Here is a 16,976-nt window from a genome sequence, read left to right on the forward strand (position 1 = left end):
AACTTTAGTCCACTGCTACTACTAATAGACATTACAATACATATTCTGTGTAAGATACACATATGAAATGTTTGATAGCTTTCCTAATTGTAAAATAAAAACGTAAAAAAAGCTTTAGGTCTGTGATTGCTTAATGATTTTTTTTGCAAGTGGCTTTGAAATGTTGTTCCCAATTAGCCTAAAAGGGAAAGAGAGACAAACTCCTAAACAGTGCCGTTGAGTTTGTTGATTTCTACAAGCATTTCTTCAAGAGAACTGGTCATTTTAAATCCAAGTTAATATTTCTTTGTTATTTTTAGTTTTTTATTGAAAAACTTTACTCTCCATAGTTGTTTAATTGTCTACAGTTACAAATCAGTTAATTTTTATGAAAATGATGGTCTCACATGTAAACAGACAATATTTATGTCATTTCATGTGATGTCTTCCAACAAACAAATTTTATAAAATACAATTGAAAAAAAAAAACATTTATGAAATTACTTGGAACTATGGGCCAAGTAATACCAGTGATTAAAATGTTATCGATAATGTTTCGAAAACCCAAAACATATATAAATTTATGTCATATGTAATTTAAACCTATAGAATTTAAACCTATAGAATACAGGAACGGTCCATGACCTCATAGAATCATTATGAATTCATTATGACACATTTAGAATCATGATGACTCTTCTAGAATCATCTTCAGAGTTGCACTTTTCAATCTGTCTGCACTATTCACATGTGATACGATCATTTAGACAGGCTTGTTTGATAGAGGAACACAGTTATCTAAACATTTTAACTTGCGTCATCCAGGATTTTGACCAATTCACTTCTTGTGTCAAAAAAATAAAAGGTAAGTTACCAGCAAATGTATTTCTTAGCAAACCAATCAATTTATGATCTAAAATATGACATTGTCTCCAATTTGAAATCATGAAATTTATTTTTTTTAACAAGTATGTTTATTAATTTTTAAAGAAGATAATTGCACAAAAAAAAATAATATAGGTGCAAATCAGAACTGACACAGTAAGGCTCATCTTTAATAAAATAATCAAAAACATGACAGGGCTGCGATAGTTGGCACAGAAAAAATAACCTGTGGTCCAAAAGTTAACCTATCCCGGAGTTAACCTGAAGAGAGAAGCACTTCAAATAAAACTGAGCAAAGACAAGCAGACATATACTTACTACATAGCAATACTCATTTGTTGATGGTTGACACATACATGGAGAGCATGCCACCAATGCTTTCCTCCCCTCTAAGAACACCATAAAAGATTTCAACATGTTGTTAAAGACAAGATATTTATCCTTTAGCGTAAAAGTGAGTTTTTCTGAAAGTCCTGTAAGCCAGACATCAACACTTGGTTTTCATATTGGATTTCCAAGCTTTAGCTATTGTATATTTAGCTGGTAAGATGCAGAGAGTAATCCTAGATTTGTTTGCCTTACAGAGGCAATAGCCTTATACCTGTGACATGTAAAAGCATATCCATCCCTTCACTCTAAAAACCCAGGATATTTGGGCAGTCCCATAGGCAGTGATGTCATGAAGTTTATCTTTAGTCTTGAGGCATTTTAGATTGGAACTCTGAGACTAGTGAGACTAGCTAGGCAGAGGGCAAACACATTTCAGGCTGTCAAATTTCCAATTGTTTAATGTCACAGGCATAAAGGTGGAAAACTCAGCAATGTTTTTTTCAGCATCCAAAAAGGCCACTTTTACAAATAATCAAATACATGCATGCCTGGAATGACTATTTAATCGATGTGACAAATACCGATATTAAAAATGTTCTGCTATGTATTTAAACCAAACCCATGACTTAAAAGGATTTCAAGGGGGAATATATACGTGATTATAATGGAGAGTGGTGGGGCCAAACCTGGAGAAATGCGATGCTGTGGTCAATGAGCTCCGAAGGTCACCAGGGGTCAGATACGAATTGTCTCCACGTCTGAAATAAAAACCTTGGGGAATGTAGATTTTACGATAAAGGTTTCTTGCTTTTGTCTTAAAATTGCACAACTGTCTGCCCACTATGAACCATGTGTAGTGTGATATGAGTTTAGATATGATATGCCCATCTGTCTTTCTGACCATTTTCCAGTCATGTTGAGAAGAAGTCTTCGTTTGAGGGATGCGGGCTACTACGCAGAGGAGGGGACTCCAATCATTTCCTACAGGGAGACTTGTTACAGGTAAGTAGCGGACTGTGTTTGTGTGCACATGTTGTGTCCTGTATGTGCATAAGCTGTGAGGTCAGCACTTTATAAATCTTAACATGTCATCACTCTTGACAAAAAAAAAAAAACGTTTTATGTCCAAAGCTGTTGCTTTAAAAAAAAAAAAGTGGAAATGACAAAACAGGCAAATTTGAAAACACTATATTGAGCCGTTTACCTCCGACAAAATCTGAAATTGCCTCGTCACTGTTTAAATATTTGTATAAGCCACAGACAAATGTAAAGGGTGACTAAATATTGTATCATTAATATAAGAATAGAAATCAAAATGATGAAATATGGAGATGCAAGGTTTCTGTCCAACAACGGCAGTCTTAACTAACTTCGGTTGTATGTATGTATACTATATATGTATAACTTCATTTTATAGACTCAAGGTGCAGATTAAAAAGTACATATAACACATTACAAGAGGGGTACAAAGAAACACACAAACATAAATACATACAGGCATGCTGACTCCCACAAATTACGTAAAGGAAACATACAGAACAAACATGTATTAATACATATATACATACTGACATACAAATAGCTACGCCCAATAATTAAAACAGGTATAGATGTGTTCCCAGAGTTTGGAGGTATGTCTGGTGTCACGAAGTGCAGGGTTGATTGTAGCAGTTAAAATTGTATTCTTTGACTCTGTTAATTGGCAAATGAATCTGTACATAAAATGCTTCAGCACAGCATGGAAGGTGGGAACATTGCTCGTCACAAACAAATGGCTAGCACTGGTCTCAGGTAGTGTATCAAATAAAATGAGTTCTGACACTTTAGAGAGTATAGTTGCTAGAGTGATTGGCCTGTAGTTTGCTAATAATCCAGAGAAGCATATAGCAAGCAACACTGAGATTGTATGGGTTGCAAACTTCAGGTGTTCAGCTGTTATTATGTTTACTGCCAACTTCTCAACAGCATGACACACTTTATCAGGTCTATGACCACACCATCATTATTAAGGACATCACCAACACAGTTAAAAAATCTCTCGGAAATGTTTCCCCCTCAGCTCAGCAATATTTTTATCCCCCGACATCCCATCAATGTCGATATTGATAACCTTGACTTCCTTCCAGAATTCATACAAATCGTTCTGCTGAAACTTTCTGGCCACAGAATTTGCCCTCATCATCTGCTCATTACTTTTAATGAAGTGTAAACTATATTTAAACCTCACATTTGCCTTTTTCTTATGTTGAAACTCTGGGCTATACCTAGCTTTTTCCTTGATGTTGTATCTTTTAGGGTCTTTCAGAGAAGGAAAGGTTGGCATGGTCATCACCACGAGGCAATAGGCCAGACCACAGAGACATGGACCGGGGTCCCCACTCAGGCCGTTCCCACTCGGACCACAGCAGTACGGATCATCAGCGGTCTCTGCGTCCTGCTCCTTCTGGTCATCGGTGAGTTTCCTTCAAATCTTACACTGACATCATTTCTAATAAGCTAAAACCTGGGACCTGCTTTGATTTTAGTCCCTGCCCTACATTTTTAAGAGGTTCATTGTCAACAGTAGTGCTGTAAATAAAACAATCACAATATGATAATATAGTGATTCTTAAGACAAAGAAACGATATTTGCTGATAACACAAGGTCTGCCACGATATGATTTCCATTTCATTCAATTCATGAGCCTGCGACCGATTCCAGATGAAGACCAACATTTATATTCACTTACAAAAAGCAACTTTTGGCAATTTCATTAATAAACTCTTCCAAATATTCAAATTAAAAAAACAAACTATTCATGTATTGGACATTACAAAATAAAAGCACATTCTAAAGATGAGGATACGCAGTATTTCTACTTTGTATTAATAATACTGGATCGCTGAGGATTGAATCAATACATTTCGATCCAGATCCATGTATGGTTACACCCTTAGACAATAGACATGATAATAGCTTAATTTTTATCTTTATTTTAAATGCTTCAAAAATAAACAAAATGAAGAATAATTAAAAAATTCAAACAAAAACACATAAAAAAGGGGTAGGAAGTCAAGGCTTGTCAAGTCCCAGTCCCAGTCTTTATCATAGGCAAGTGCACAATCCATTTTTTTTTAAACAATACAAACATATTACTCCAGTTTACGTCCTACTTAAGAAAAAAAGAACAAAAAACAACCGTCATTTACAGTGAGATTGACATTCTCCTTCGTCACTTCTGTATTTTTAAAATATATTTCTTTTGTAAATGTTTTCAATTATTTATAATTGCATTATATTTATACATTATATTTGTCATGTTGTCAAGACCATTCAACAAAACTACACTGTAAACTGAAAAACACAGACTTTTACGATTGGTCCAAGCATTCCGCTGTTTCAAATTCAATTATAACCCCCCCTCTCTCTGTCTGTGTTGTTTGTTTCCAGGCAGCGGTGTATTTTTTGGTATAAATGATTTGTGCAGTCTTAAATGTAACCAGATCCTTGAACTTTGTGTCTAACCTTTTGGCTTTGTGTCCCTCAGGATTCCCACATTGCATACACAAGAGTATGCAACGAAAAGAGGTGCAGCAGGAGGTGGAGATCCAGCAGCATGTGATCATGTTTGTTCCCCCGGCATCAAACTTTGCGTTAGAATCGCAAGGTGAGTCATCCTCATCTGTCTCATCAGGATTTACACACACGCTTTATGGTGGAACTTGTTGGGAGCTCCATTTCTAACTTTGTATGTGTGTCTTTGATTTGTGTGTATATTGCAGGTGCCAGAGTTTTACATTATTTATCTTCGGATACATTGTGGGCTCCAGGATTTGGGATATGGGATAAGATATACAGCTGGTCGTATTCATTCAAAACTCAGCGGAGAGTAATCCAGGTGGGAACATGCAAAGATGGTGTTATACTGTGTTGCAATGAGAGTTTTAAAACTTCCGTTATTTAATATGAAATGACATGGAGAAATGGCAATAGTTTATAAACTGTGGAGACTCAAGTTTTCCATTTTCTTCCCACAGGGACAATCATCTTTACTTCCTGGACAATGCTGGCCCTTTTCAGGCGAGCAAGGGCATTTATTTATCTCACTGTCCCACCCAGTGTCCATCAGTAGCGTGACACTTGGCCACATTACAAAGAGTCAGTCCCCATATGAACACATCGCCAGTGCACCAAGGAAATTTTCTATCTATGTAAGTCACACATTGTCTGTTATTATCCTTGATAATAACAGAAAATGTCACTTGAAATGTCGAGTGGTGGAAGAAGTATTCAGAGCCTTTACTAAAGTGAAAGTACTAATACCACACTGTAAACATACTCTGTTACAAGTAAAAGTCCTGCATTGACAAGTTAATTCAGTTAAATTATGTAAGTATAATCAGGAAAATGTACTTCAAGTGTTAAAAGTAAAAGTACTCAATGCAGGAAAAATCCTCTCATTTTAGAAACCGGAAATGATCCAAACTGTGTTTTAATCGTCTAATATTACAGATGTACTTGTACTTCTACTTGTTAGATTGATGGGTATTTTAATTTGTATAAAACATTGGCTTTGATACTACTATGAGTTCTGTGTGCAGACATTTTAATCTTTAAAGTAACTAGAAACTAAAGCTGTGATGATGTGCAGATAAATGTAGAAGAGTAAAATGTAGAATATTCTCTCTGAAGTGTAGTGGAGTAGAAGTAGAAAGTGGCCTGAAAAAGTAAAGTACAAGTACCTTAACATTTGTGCTGAAGTAGTTACATTCCATCACTGGAAATGCCCAGTGTACTTGTTTATTCACAAAATGCACAACAAAAGGCTCAGCTCATCTCTTTTTCCTCTCCAGGGAATGAGGACTGCTACGGAGAAAGGAAGCTATTTGGGAACACTGGTCTATGATCAAGACGGCGAAGCCTTTCAGACCTTTAAGCTGCCTGTAAGTATGATATGACAGTAGGACTTTCATAAACATGTATAGAATAACAAGTAGAGATTCTTCTGAGAATGAAAGCTCTTCCTTCCCATGCTAATGGCTGCAAACTGTGGGAGTCAAACTGCATTATAGATTTGGATTTCATAATTTCTCTCTCTAACTCTCACCAGAATGCGGACAGAGGAGTCTTCCGATATGTGAAGCTACAGATTGACAGCAACTGGGGAAACAGAGACTACACCTGCCTGTACAGCTTCAGGGTTCACGGTAAGATGAAGGTGAAGGTAAATCAATCAAAAAACATCTGAATTTGCCTGAATTTAATTTACCAAATTAGGATTCCAAATAGGAATTTTGCTTTGGATCATATTGCTCACATTGTGCTTACTCATTCAAAACAAACAATATATACACACTATAAACAATATTGACAGGTTAAGACAATAGTGGAATGAAGAGTGCAAGGTATGCAGGAGTAAATTATAATGATGACTGTTATTATTTTAATTATGGAGCATAGTGCAAAGGGTGCTGCCATAAATAATATTATGTTATTATCTAAGTGTTATATTACAATATGAACAGTATATTGTGAAGGATTCATATACACACATCTACATGTCATGTTCCCAGATGTTTTGCAGTTGATTTACCTTCCCTCTTAGGGCGGCATGGTGGCTATGAGAATGCAGCCCCCATGTCTGCGTGGGTTTACTCCGGGTGCTCCGGTTTCCTCCCACACATGCAGCTCAACTGGTTTGAACTGTTTGAATTGAATTGGATCATTTAATTGGAATAAATTAATCATAATTACAACACTAAATAATTTGAATTGTAATTATTTTACCTGACTTTTTCCTACGTCACCAATTATTAATCAAGCATGAATTTTCCCTGTCCTGGGGGGGTGCTGAGCTTGTTTTCAAGCCAAAAGACTTTCCCTTTACATATTTACAGTATATTGATAAAATGAAATTGTTTCTTTTTTTTTCAATAAAAATCATTTGCTAAAATTCACAATGAATACATTTCTCTCTTCCAATTTAATGAAATCCTTTCTAGTATTTGAGTATTTGTCAAGGTAGGAATTAAATGTACAGGGTACCCAGGTGCTAGTTTATAAATAAGACCCTCCTGATTACATAAAGTCTGATTATAAGCTTTAATGGCAGGCAGAATCTATGAAATATCTCAGCGTGTTTCTGCCAAAAGATTTGGACAGACCCATCAACTATCAACCAACATCAATCTCCAAATTGAACTTATTACCAAGGCTTTTGTATCTGTTTAAAACCATGCCTGTTAATATCCCAGATAAGCAATTTGTGGAGTGGGATATAGCTATATCAAGGTACCTGTGGCGGGACAAAAAATAAAGAAGAACGATTACAAGAACGAACTGTGGTTTAACACTGCCATGCCAGAGGGACTATCACACAGCTGCCACAAAACAGCAGGAATGTAACAATTGAAAGCTAATGAGACTGCTATGACAGACAATACCCCAATTCAACATATGAGAATGAGGACAACCCATTAGACCAGTCTACCTTTGAAAATATAGAATGATGTGAGAAAAAGGTTAAATCTAAGAACTGTAGAAGGGTTTCTGACATGGTGTGCATATGACACTGATGTTACCCCATATACTCAAGACAGCTGATATAAAAATTGGGCCACAAGTGTGCTCTCTGTGTAAAGTACCAGAATGACTAATGAGGAACTTCAAGATTTTCAAATCAAGACTGGATAAGAAGATAATAAAGGATTTGTATACATATTTTACAAATGGGACATGTGTGCATTTTTCTTTATCCCTGCTCCGTCTCTCTCTCAGTTAAGACTCCTGCTTTAAGAAGATGATTAGAGTACTTACACTGAATGTATTACTTTTATTCAAGTATTTTGTGCTTAGTTGAACATTCTAACTTTTTTTGTTTTAATAACTTGTTAGGCCTACATAATAAGTTTTGTGCTCATTGTTTTCTTACCATGTTTTTTCTTCAGTTCAAATTTCCAAGTGGGAACTCATTTTAAATGGAACACACCATTACTTCTCTGACTTCTGGCTTTGCTCAACAATATTGATTGAACTTACCTAGGCCATGGAAACAACATATACATCTTATATTAGGCAGTGTTTCCCTTTTAAATGAGAAGAAAGTCTCTACATTACAATGCAGGTACTTGTGTTGTTTCGACACATTTAGCACCTTTCGTTAACCAACAAGTAGTTTTATTTTCCATAATAATGCTGCCTTCTGCGTTATTAGCATAGCCAATCACGAATTTAAGAACTGTGTCAGTATGTGTACTCACCTTAATATAAAACAGCTATGATGCACACCTATGCCTAACCAAATAACCCCAACACGCCTGCTACGGCAAGCGAAGAGGGTCTGTTAAAGCTTTCAGCATTTCCACTGTCAACACTTGGCTCGAGCGCTGCTGTGCAGAGCAACGACGATGTCGGAGCAGGAGTCTCTGAGGTGCTCAAATGCTAGAAACCGTGGAGGCGTACAGAGGGTGGAAGGAAAACTGCGAGCCAGTGTAGAAAAAGGGGATTACTATGAAGCACACCAGATGTACAGGACTTTATTTTTTAGGTAAGAATTCGTTTCATGTTAGTAGGTTCAGTTGTAATTGTCATTTGGCTTTGGGGCCTGACTGTTCCAGATCCTTCTACACTCAACCTTGCTGCTATGCCTGTCCGTTTGTGATTGGGTAAATTTCACCGCGTACCCGCCCACTCATGTTGGCCTGTCTGTTTGTTTGGACAGCTGTGTTGTCAATCCATAATCCCAAACTGTCTTTAACTGTCTATGCTGCTAACTAGGGCTAGTTAGCTAGCTATGTGTTTAGTAACACAAGTGATAATAGCTTTAGCCAAAGCCGAGTTAAGTGGACAGCTAATTCGAGGAAGTGTTTATACGTTATTTGGTAAATATACTTGACCTGTAAAATAACAGATTATAGCAGCTAACTGCTTTGTTAACCGTTATCGTATATTAAACGTGTGTTAAAGCGGTAAGGTACAGCGGTGTTAGCATGTAGCCAAATAGCCGCAGTCTGAATTATGAAGGCTAACGTTAGACACGTTTCTGTCAACTGCCTAGTAAAAACAAAAATCTTGATTTTAGCTGGTTTACTTAACGATTCGAATTTTAAATCAGTCTAGCAAGATAGCTAGTCATCATCAGTACAAACTGTTTTCCAATATTTTTCTATTTAATTAGGGACGTTTACACACTGTACATAACGTTGTAGCTACCTGCTCTAATCTAATGCAGTATATGAACTTAACGTTAGATGCTGTTTGGGGTAATGAATAGATTAGTAGTTCTGCCAAACTAGTGGGCTATCTGCCTATAATTAGGTTATTTGTTTTGAATCCAATCCAGTTAAAGCCGGTCTTTCTCCATGGCACAGAATTAGTTTGGTATCTTAAGCAAAACATGCGTGCATGTTGGTTTTATCATGCAGCCCAATGCCAAAATGGCCTTAAGTGACGTAAACAAACCTTGTGTGTGTCTCGATAAGTGATCTCATGTGTGATGTTGACACTCATGGCTTCCATCAGGTACATGTCACAGGCGAAACATGCTGAGGCCAGGGAGCTGATGTACAATGGCGCTCTACTCTTCTTCAGCTATAACCAGGTACATGCACTAGATTTCTGCTCTATTAGATGGCCTGGTTTATGCCACACCAAGTGTTAAATGTCAAGTGTACACATGTTCATGAAAACAGGGAAATTAGGATGTTGTATTTCCAAGTAGCTCTTCCATCCTGCAATGCGCATGTGTATAATATCAAATTCTTTTGGAACATGTAATTAAAGATGTATATTATTGTGTTTTCATCTCCAGCAAAACAGTGCAGCGGACCTGTCCATGCTGGTACTGGAGGTGTTTGAGAAATCTGAGACTAAAGTTGATGATGAAGTATTAGGTAAGTGGCAGCCTTGAGCCTTTTAAAAGACACCAATGTAAATGGCAGTAAAATTCAGCTTGTTTGATGGAAGTAAATACTGCTTCACAAAAACAACGTAACCATTGAGAAAATGGCCAATGTAAAAAGATATACATTAAACATTGTTTACAGTGTGTCTTGATCATAAGAACCATGCAATGTTTACAGTGCTGTATGTCCATTCTTTTAATGCAGTTGTATTTTTGACAGCTTACATACCCAGATCCAAGTAGGTGATTGATTGATTGGACTTTACATGTATAACCAGTATTGATTGGCCTTGATACTGTAGTGATATCCTGGATTAGTTTGGGATCTCTTGTCTGTTGTAATCACTTAGAAACACTGCAGCATTACATTGTTATGATATTCAGAAAGCCGCATTCCACAAGGAGGGTAGAAGGGACATTCTTTGACGATGGGGGTGTGCGTGTGTGTGTGTGATTGTTGAGCAGAATGCCTGGCTAAGCTGTTCAGCCGGATGGACCCAAACTCTCCAGAGAGAGTAGCGTTTGTGTCCAGAGCATTGAAATGGTCCACAGGAGGCCCCGGCAAGTTGGGTCACCCAAAACTACACCAGCTGCTAGCTGTCACCTTGTGGAAAGGTAAACTTATTTAGTCTATAAAGTGTAGAGGAAAATTACATGTTTATTACATATTGTGTGATAAATGTTGAATGTAGTGATATAAAAACAGACCGTTAAGAGCCAGGGACCAGCAATTGTACTTAGTAACTGAATAAAAGTATTTGAAGCTCTCAAATAATGTCATAAATTATTCAAATATCTGTAGAAGTCGCAATCATCAACATGCTTATTATCCTAACTTATGCAACTGAAGCATACACACAAAGGCAGCATATGATGTGCATCAAACACCCATGCCAGTTGTTTTCTGTGTAAGCTCACACACCAGTAGCCTCATGATGGCGTGTCAACCTGTGTCACGTTAGGAACTGTCCTCTTTCTCAACATTGACACATGTTAACCCACAGGGAAGACGCCGACTATATTCCATTCATCCCCTAGATTGTCACATCCAATCTTCTGTACTTTACCTTTTCCGTCCGTATGCCTTATACGGTGTTGCCATTAATATTTTGCAAGCTTCCCTGTGTGTTAATATCATAAGCGTTCAACTATTACAATGTTTGTGTGTCCAGAGCAAAACTACAGTGAGTCTCGTTACCACTTCCTGCATTCATCTGACGGGGAGGGCTGTGCACAGATGCTGGTAGAGTATTCGGCGTCACGAGGCTACCGCAGCGAGATCGACATGTTTGTGGCGCAGGCCGTCCTACAGTAAGTGAAACAGCAATATTCGTTAGTTAAACAACAAAAAGGTCTAACCTGGTAATGTGTATAGTAGTAGTCTGCATTGTTACTAAATGTAATCTGAACTTTTTGTTGGATTTAAGGTGTTGTATTGACAATCTGTATGTGCAGGGGAGAAAGTGGTACTAATGCATCCTCCTCCTGCATGTTTGGTCTGCAGTCATATCCATTTTGTCCCTTTTTTCTGTTTCTGTCCTTACCTTCTCTTAACCTCCACCCTCCAGGTTCCTATGCTTAAAGAACAAAAACAGCGCTTCCGTGGTGTTCAGCACATACACAGAGAAACACCCGTCCATAGAGAAGGGCCCTCCCTTCGTCCAGCCTCTACTAAACTTTATCTGGTTTCTGCTGCTGGCAGTGGATGGGTGAGTTGTATTTCTTGCATAAACACTCAAAAACCTTGGTATACATAGATTTATTTATACAAATATACATTGAATGTATTATGACCTAATGTCTTATTTTGTAGTACGTCTCTACTCCAGCAGTCTGACCTGAGCATGTAATAAGCAAATTTAAGAGAGCATTATCTGACTTCTACTGCAGCATTAATCTTATTTGATTGACAAATTTTGTACAGCAACTAGAAGGATTGTCTGTTTGAATGATGGATTGAGGAGTAATCATTTTCAGTGTTCAAAACCGTTCTTCTCTTTGTTTCTTCAGGGGTAAATTAACAGTTTTCACAGTGTTATGTGAGCAATATCAACCTTCCCTGAAGAGGGACCCCATGTATAATGAGGTGAGTGTTAAAATCGGCTTGAGTAGTGTTGGGCGGTGAGACCAAAAATTTGAATTACAGCATTTTTAAGATTCTGGCGTTTTTTCGCGGTGTATATAACGGTATTTTCCTTCTTTTGCTTGACTTGATCTTTATATAGGTCAACGGCTTATTCTACTGTTAGGAGAACATACAACATAACGTTTTTTTTCAATATCATGTTTACTAAAATTGTTTACTAAAGGGTTTGCTTGGCTCCACAACATTATACAATAACGTTCTATAAAGGAGAATACATGAAACAGTTACAGAATCTAAACTTTTTACTAAGTAGTAAAAAAAGCTTAAATCAAATTGAATACACATACAAACAACTAACATTGTTTTCCTCTACGAAACATCATAGTTGTAAGATAGTTGTCCAAACACAACCTTGGCCACAGATTGTTGTAAAAAAAGTGGGCAACCAAACGTACCTCCGCTGTTTGAATAATGCTAGTAGGTTGGTGGACTTATTTCAGCGAGGCAAGACATCTGAAATCCTGTTTTAATCATTGCTCTGAACCCGTCTTTCACCCAATGCATGTATTACGGTATATGAAAGATTCATATCATACGGGAAATTAATACCGGAATACCGCCCAGCACTAGGCTTGAGGCTGTTATTTCCTCCCATGGATTGCGTATGAAATGGCCTTCATTGATGGGAGTGCAGCTGCTACACACCATACTGTATGTCTAGTATTTATTATGCTTGCATGTTGTGATGGAATTTTTCTCTCCTGTTTTTGAAACCCGTCTTTTTCACAACGGTGTCTCTCTGTCCTCCTCCTCTCTTCTTTTGTACATCCTCCTGTTCCTCAGTATCTCGACAGAATAGGACAGGTTTTCTTCGGCGTTCCGCCCAAACAGTCCCCATCATACGGTGGGCTGCTAGGTGAGTGAACCAAAAGTTCATTTGAGCTGATGTTGACGATAATTTACACAATAGATACGGATCAGCTGTATTTGTTTCACGGAGGTTTTGTGTGTTTCATATTAAGTTTTGTTCTCAGCATGCATCTCGATGAGACTCTACTTTACATCACTGTTTACTAGGGGTGGAACGGTACGGGCGTCTCGGTACGGTACATGAATTTACATTGAGAATACACGGTATGAAAATAAAGAAATCTTGCGCGCAAATTAAATGATATAATGCAGAATTAAGGTAATGTGGAACTACTGTTAGATACACAGGTTCTAGGGACACCTAATCTGTAGCCCCACCTACATGCAGTTTTTAATCCGGTTGACGGTCCAGAGAATGAGTCAGAGACAGCAGCACCAAGGACGAGTATGGCGAGTGGTGGCTGCCCCCAAGAGTTAGAGAACCCGCCGGCCACTTTAAGATCGCAAGTTTGGGAAAACTTTGAGACCGCATGGCTGCAGCCTCCCGTGTCTTGTGCTCTGATTTCATGCCCTCAAGCCTGGTGCTGTTCCCGCCTTGAAAACGTTGGTCAGTTACAGTTGTACAGGCAAGAGAGGGGTGGATAAGACGAGGAGTGTGTGCCAGCGTTGTTTAGCAGTTGCAGGGTATGTGGGCGTAAACACATTTAACATGCTAACGCATATCCAACACCATCACCCAGATATGCGAGACAAAACTGTCCAACTTCTCCCCCCTACAGTGCTTAACCAGCCTTTAGATACAAACACATACAGGGCTTCAAGTATTTGCTGCATGTACTCAAACCTTGTTACAACATGCCACCCCGTCTACATATTTTGGTGTTGTTATTCTTCTATGTAATTTGCAGTTTCATAAATAAGAGATGCTGCATTTCCAGTTTTATAGCTGATTGTTCAAGATGGAGTCTGGAGATGATGTGGGGTACTTATTGTTTACCGTTTACATCTTACTTTAAACACTCAGGGGAGAGACGGTATGACACTAGGTTTATTGTGCGTGACCAGCCTGAAACATGCACAATAACATTTTTTTTTTAAAAGCCTTCTGTTTTGCTTTTCCCTCCATTGTACCAAACCGTGACTTCTGTGTACCCTTCCACCCCTACTGTTCACTTTTGAGTCACACTGTTCAACCCCTCTGGTTTTACAGAATAGTTGTGCTGCGATATATTTGTCTAGTTAAATACACAAATGTATTGTCAAGTTTTGTGTGTGATGGTTTGTTATGGATATTAAAAAATACATTCTTGCTAAGTTAATTGACGACTCACATCTGTACGGCGAATATGAAGCTTGACGTCTGCTGGGTGCAGGACTTCTTGTCGTCAGGTTAGATTGTAGTAAAGGTTTAGTGAGCTTAACATGTAGTTACCTTTGAACTGACTGCTGGCTCCAGTTTTATATGTATTTCCGTACGGATGAGTGCGGTATGAGAGAGTGCATTTCACAAAATGTCAAACTATTCCTTTTCAAATGCTACAAATTATATTCAAACACCTTTTTGAAAAAGAAATCTCTGCACTAGGTAATTTTTGTACCGTAGACAATTGCACTATTGTATGCACAGAAGGATGCTGACTGTGTTGCGTCCTGCAGGAAACCTGCTGAACAGCCTGATGGGTTCGGGCGAGGAGGAGGACGGCGCGGAAGAAGCCCAGGAGGACAGCAGCCCCATAGAGCTGGACTGAGACTGCCCCGGGACAAAGAGAACAAGCGAACACACACACATGCGCGCGCACACATACACACACAAAAAAAAAAAGGAGAATGGCGTCGCCTCCCTCCTACACCTCCACACCGAGGGCAAGGCGCCGGTCCATGTTTCCAGAGGCGTGCGGTTTCCCAAAACCTTTCCCACCCATCCAGTCTTAAAATCCAAGAATCAGAAAGTATCAGGCCACCCAAACATCCCTCACAGCACTGCCGGGACTGACTGCGCCCAAACTGCAAACTCCTTCCTTGTTGAATTGTTGTAAAATTATTATATAATTTTAACCATTTGTTAGTTTAAGACTCTCTGTTTAGGGTGTATGAATTTTAAACCAGAGATAACAAACTGCCCTCTCCCTGTGATAACTGCTCCCAAGCAATGGGAGTGGAGTCTCCCAAAGGAGAGGATAGCATCACAAGTGAACCCTCTCTTCATGATGTTGGTAATGACGTCAGCAGAAGAGGGTTTAGTCGACTCACTACATTCACTCAACTGCTCTGTTTGCCCGACAGCCACACAGAGCTCGATCAGAGCCATCGCGTTGCTGCTGTTGGCGCTTTGCAGCAGCTTTCTCCGTTAAAACTTCTTCTTCTTTCAGTAGTAAGTTAAATTGAACATGTAGTCAAAGCCATCTGTCAGTTTCTTGTTTCTTTTGTCCTTTAGCAATATGGACAAAAAGACAACAAAGCTCTTTGTAAGTTATTATCAGAAGTCATTAAGCACGTGGAATATCAACCAAACAAACCTTTTCTCCCCCACGGATTATGGTGGGGACTGTAACTTTGATTCTAGTGAATGACTGCAAACATACAGCTGTCTGTATACAGATAGCTCCACTCCACTTTTTACTGTGCACTCGCTGAACTGCTGTTGTTTGCATCTCCAAAGAGGAATTGTGTGGAAAAATTGCAATTTGGACTTTTTTTTTTATGTTGGACACACACAATTTGGACTTTTTTTTTTTTAAGTCTGACACACAATTTCTTTTTTTTTTTAAAGTTACCAAATCCATAAAAACGATTTCTAGCAATAAGATGTTTAAAGCGTTTGTTTACTGGTTGCTGACTCTGGGTGCCTGTCTACGTGTTGCTGTGAAAAATAAAAAGTCAAAGTTGGGGTTACCTTCCAAGGCTGTAAAGTGATTTTTATTAGAGTAGTAAAGCAAGACACTGTGAAAACCTGTCTGTTGGAACGAATCTAGCTTTTCAAGGTAACTGACCTTTTCTGTCTGTTGTTTAATCCTGTTTTTCCTTTTTATTTTGCGTTTAAACAAGTTGGTCAGTAGTCCAACATCAGTTCAGCCAGTGCACATCAGAAGTGTGATTCATACAACCGCTAACATTCATCTGTGGCTCACAGCTCGTTTCTCTCGACAGCTTTTTGCTTTTCTCACAACTTCAGCTTCTTTTTGGTCTTGGTGACATTTGATCAGTCCAGGTCAAATTTCAATTTAATACTAGCAAACAAGGAAAGTCCAAAGGTCTTCCAATGTAGAGTAATATTTATTCACTTCTGTGTAATTATCTGTGTTGGATTGTGAAACACCAAAATAGCCAATACTAAAGTGATGATAAAATAAATAAATTGATGAGCCTACCTAGCTCGGTAAAACTCAATTGATTTTCTTTTTGGGAAGAATGTTGTAGGAAAAATGAAAATCTACAATTCAAAGGAAAAAAAATGTATGAAGTAGTTTTTGTAATTTTCTTTTTTTACAAATACCTCACAGGTTAATTGATTTCTTTTAAACACATTGACATACAAATACATTTATGACGTACATTTAAATCGTAATGACATGCTTGTTTGTTTTTCATTAACTTTTAATATTGGCCATTTTGGGCCGGCTTGACGTTACCGTGCTACAGAGGGACAGAAAGAACCGTGTTGAGGTGTCAATGTACATGCTCTGTGGGTACATCCATCAGATGCAGAGACCGAGAGCAGTGGTGTGGCAGTCCCAAGGGTCACCGAGTCAACAAGTCGTCCGATTGATCAGAGCGAGAGAAACGCCCGTCCACACCAAGAACGATAACGTTCTGTAAACCGTAAAACTAAACTGTAAAACAGCTGATCATACACTGATACAGCAGAGGCTGCAACCATAGACCGTATATATATTGATGGACAGAGCATCCGGTTCGGAAAAGTGCAACCACTGCGGAAGTAACTT

General features: G+C 38.4%; 3 protein-coding genes across 3 annotated transcripts in view; 2 read left to right on the plus strand and 1 right to left on the minus strand.

Annotated features, from left to right (window-relative positions):
- mrtfab (myocardin related transcription factor Ab) overlaps positions 1-8,452 on the minus strand; it is a 59,869-nt gene extending 51,417 nt beyond the window's left edge. Inside the window, exon 1 of the mRNA XM_034859723.1 lies at positions 8,434-8,452. The gene's annotated coding sequence lies outside the window, so the exon portion shown is untranslated. The remainder of the gene's footprint in view (positions 1-8,433) is intronic.
- On the plus strand, positions 608-6,498 carry LOC117936573 (SUN domain-containing protein 5-like). The gene is made up of 8 exons (XM_034859758.1): positions 608-844; positions 2,106-2,196; positions 3,490-3,647; positions 4,722-4,841; positions 4,957-5,072; positions 5,212-5,385; positions 6,028-6,117; positions 6,285-6,498. The coding sequence occupies exons 1-8, from the start codon at positions 667-669 to the stop codon at positions 6,420-6,422; spliced, it is 1,065 nt and encodes a 354-aa protein (XP_034715649.1). The 5' UTR covers positions 608-666; the 3' UTR covers positions 6,423-6,498.
- A 55-nt stretch (positions 8,453-8,507) lies between the features above and the next one.
- get4 (guided entry of tail-anchored proteins factor 4) lies at positions 8,508-15,727 on the plus strand. Its single transcript, XM_034859763.1, has 9 exons — positions 8,508-8,720; positions 9,695-9,773; positions 9,984-10,065; positions 10,542-10,691; positions 11,249-11,387; positions 11,645-11,785; positions 12,087-12,162; positions 13,006-13,078; positions 14,689-15,727. The coding sequence occupies exons 1-9, from the start codon at positions 8,581-8,583 to the stop codon at positions 14,778-14,780; spliced, it is 972 nt and encodes a 323-aa protein (XP_034715654.1). The 5' UTR covers positions 8,508-8,580; the 3' UTR covers positions 14,781-15,727.
- The last annotated feature ends 1,249 nt before the right edge of the window (positions 15,728-16,976 follow it).

The sequence above is a fragment of the Etheostoma cragini genome, chromosome 21 (assembly GCF_013103735.1).
Source record: "Etheostoma cragini isolate CJK2018 chromosome 21, CSU_Ecrag_1.0, whole genome shotgun sequence".
NCBI lineage: Eukaryota > Metazoa > Chordata > Actinopteri > Perciformes > Percidae > Etheostoma > Etheostoma cragini.

Bases quoted from the DNA above. Each gene is read 5' to 3' on its own strand.
- LOC117936573 (XM_034859758.1), top strand. From the start codon at position 667: ATGATGACTCTTCTAGAATCATCTTCAGAGTTGCACTTTTCAATCTGT. The intron at 845-2,105 runs GTAAGTTACCAG...ACCATTTTCCAG, and splicing joins TTGTGTCAAAAAAATAAAAG to TCATGTTGAGAAGAAGTCTT. The intron at 5,073-5,211 runs GTGGGAACATGC...TTCTTCCCACAG, and splicing joins CTCAGCGGAGAGTAATCCAG to GGACAATCATCTTTACTTCC.
- get4 (XM_034859763.1), top strand. From the start codon at position 8,581: ATGTCGGAGCAGGAGTCTCTGAGGTGCTCAAATGCTAGAAACCGTGGA. The intron at 9,774-9,983 runs GTACATGCACTA...TTTCATCTCCAG, and splicing joins TCTTCTTCAGCTATAACCAG to CAAAACAGTGCAGCGGACCT. The intron at 10,692-11,248 runs GTAAACTTATTT...TTGTGTGTCCAG, and splicing joins AGCTGTCACCTTGTGGAAAG to AGCAAAACTACAGTGAGTCT.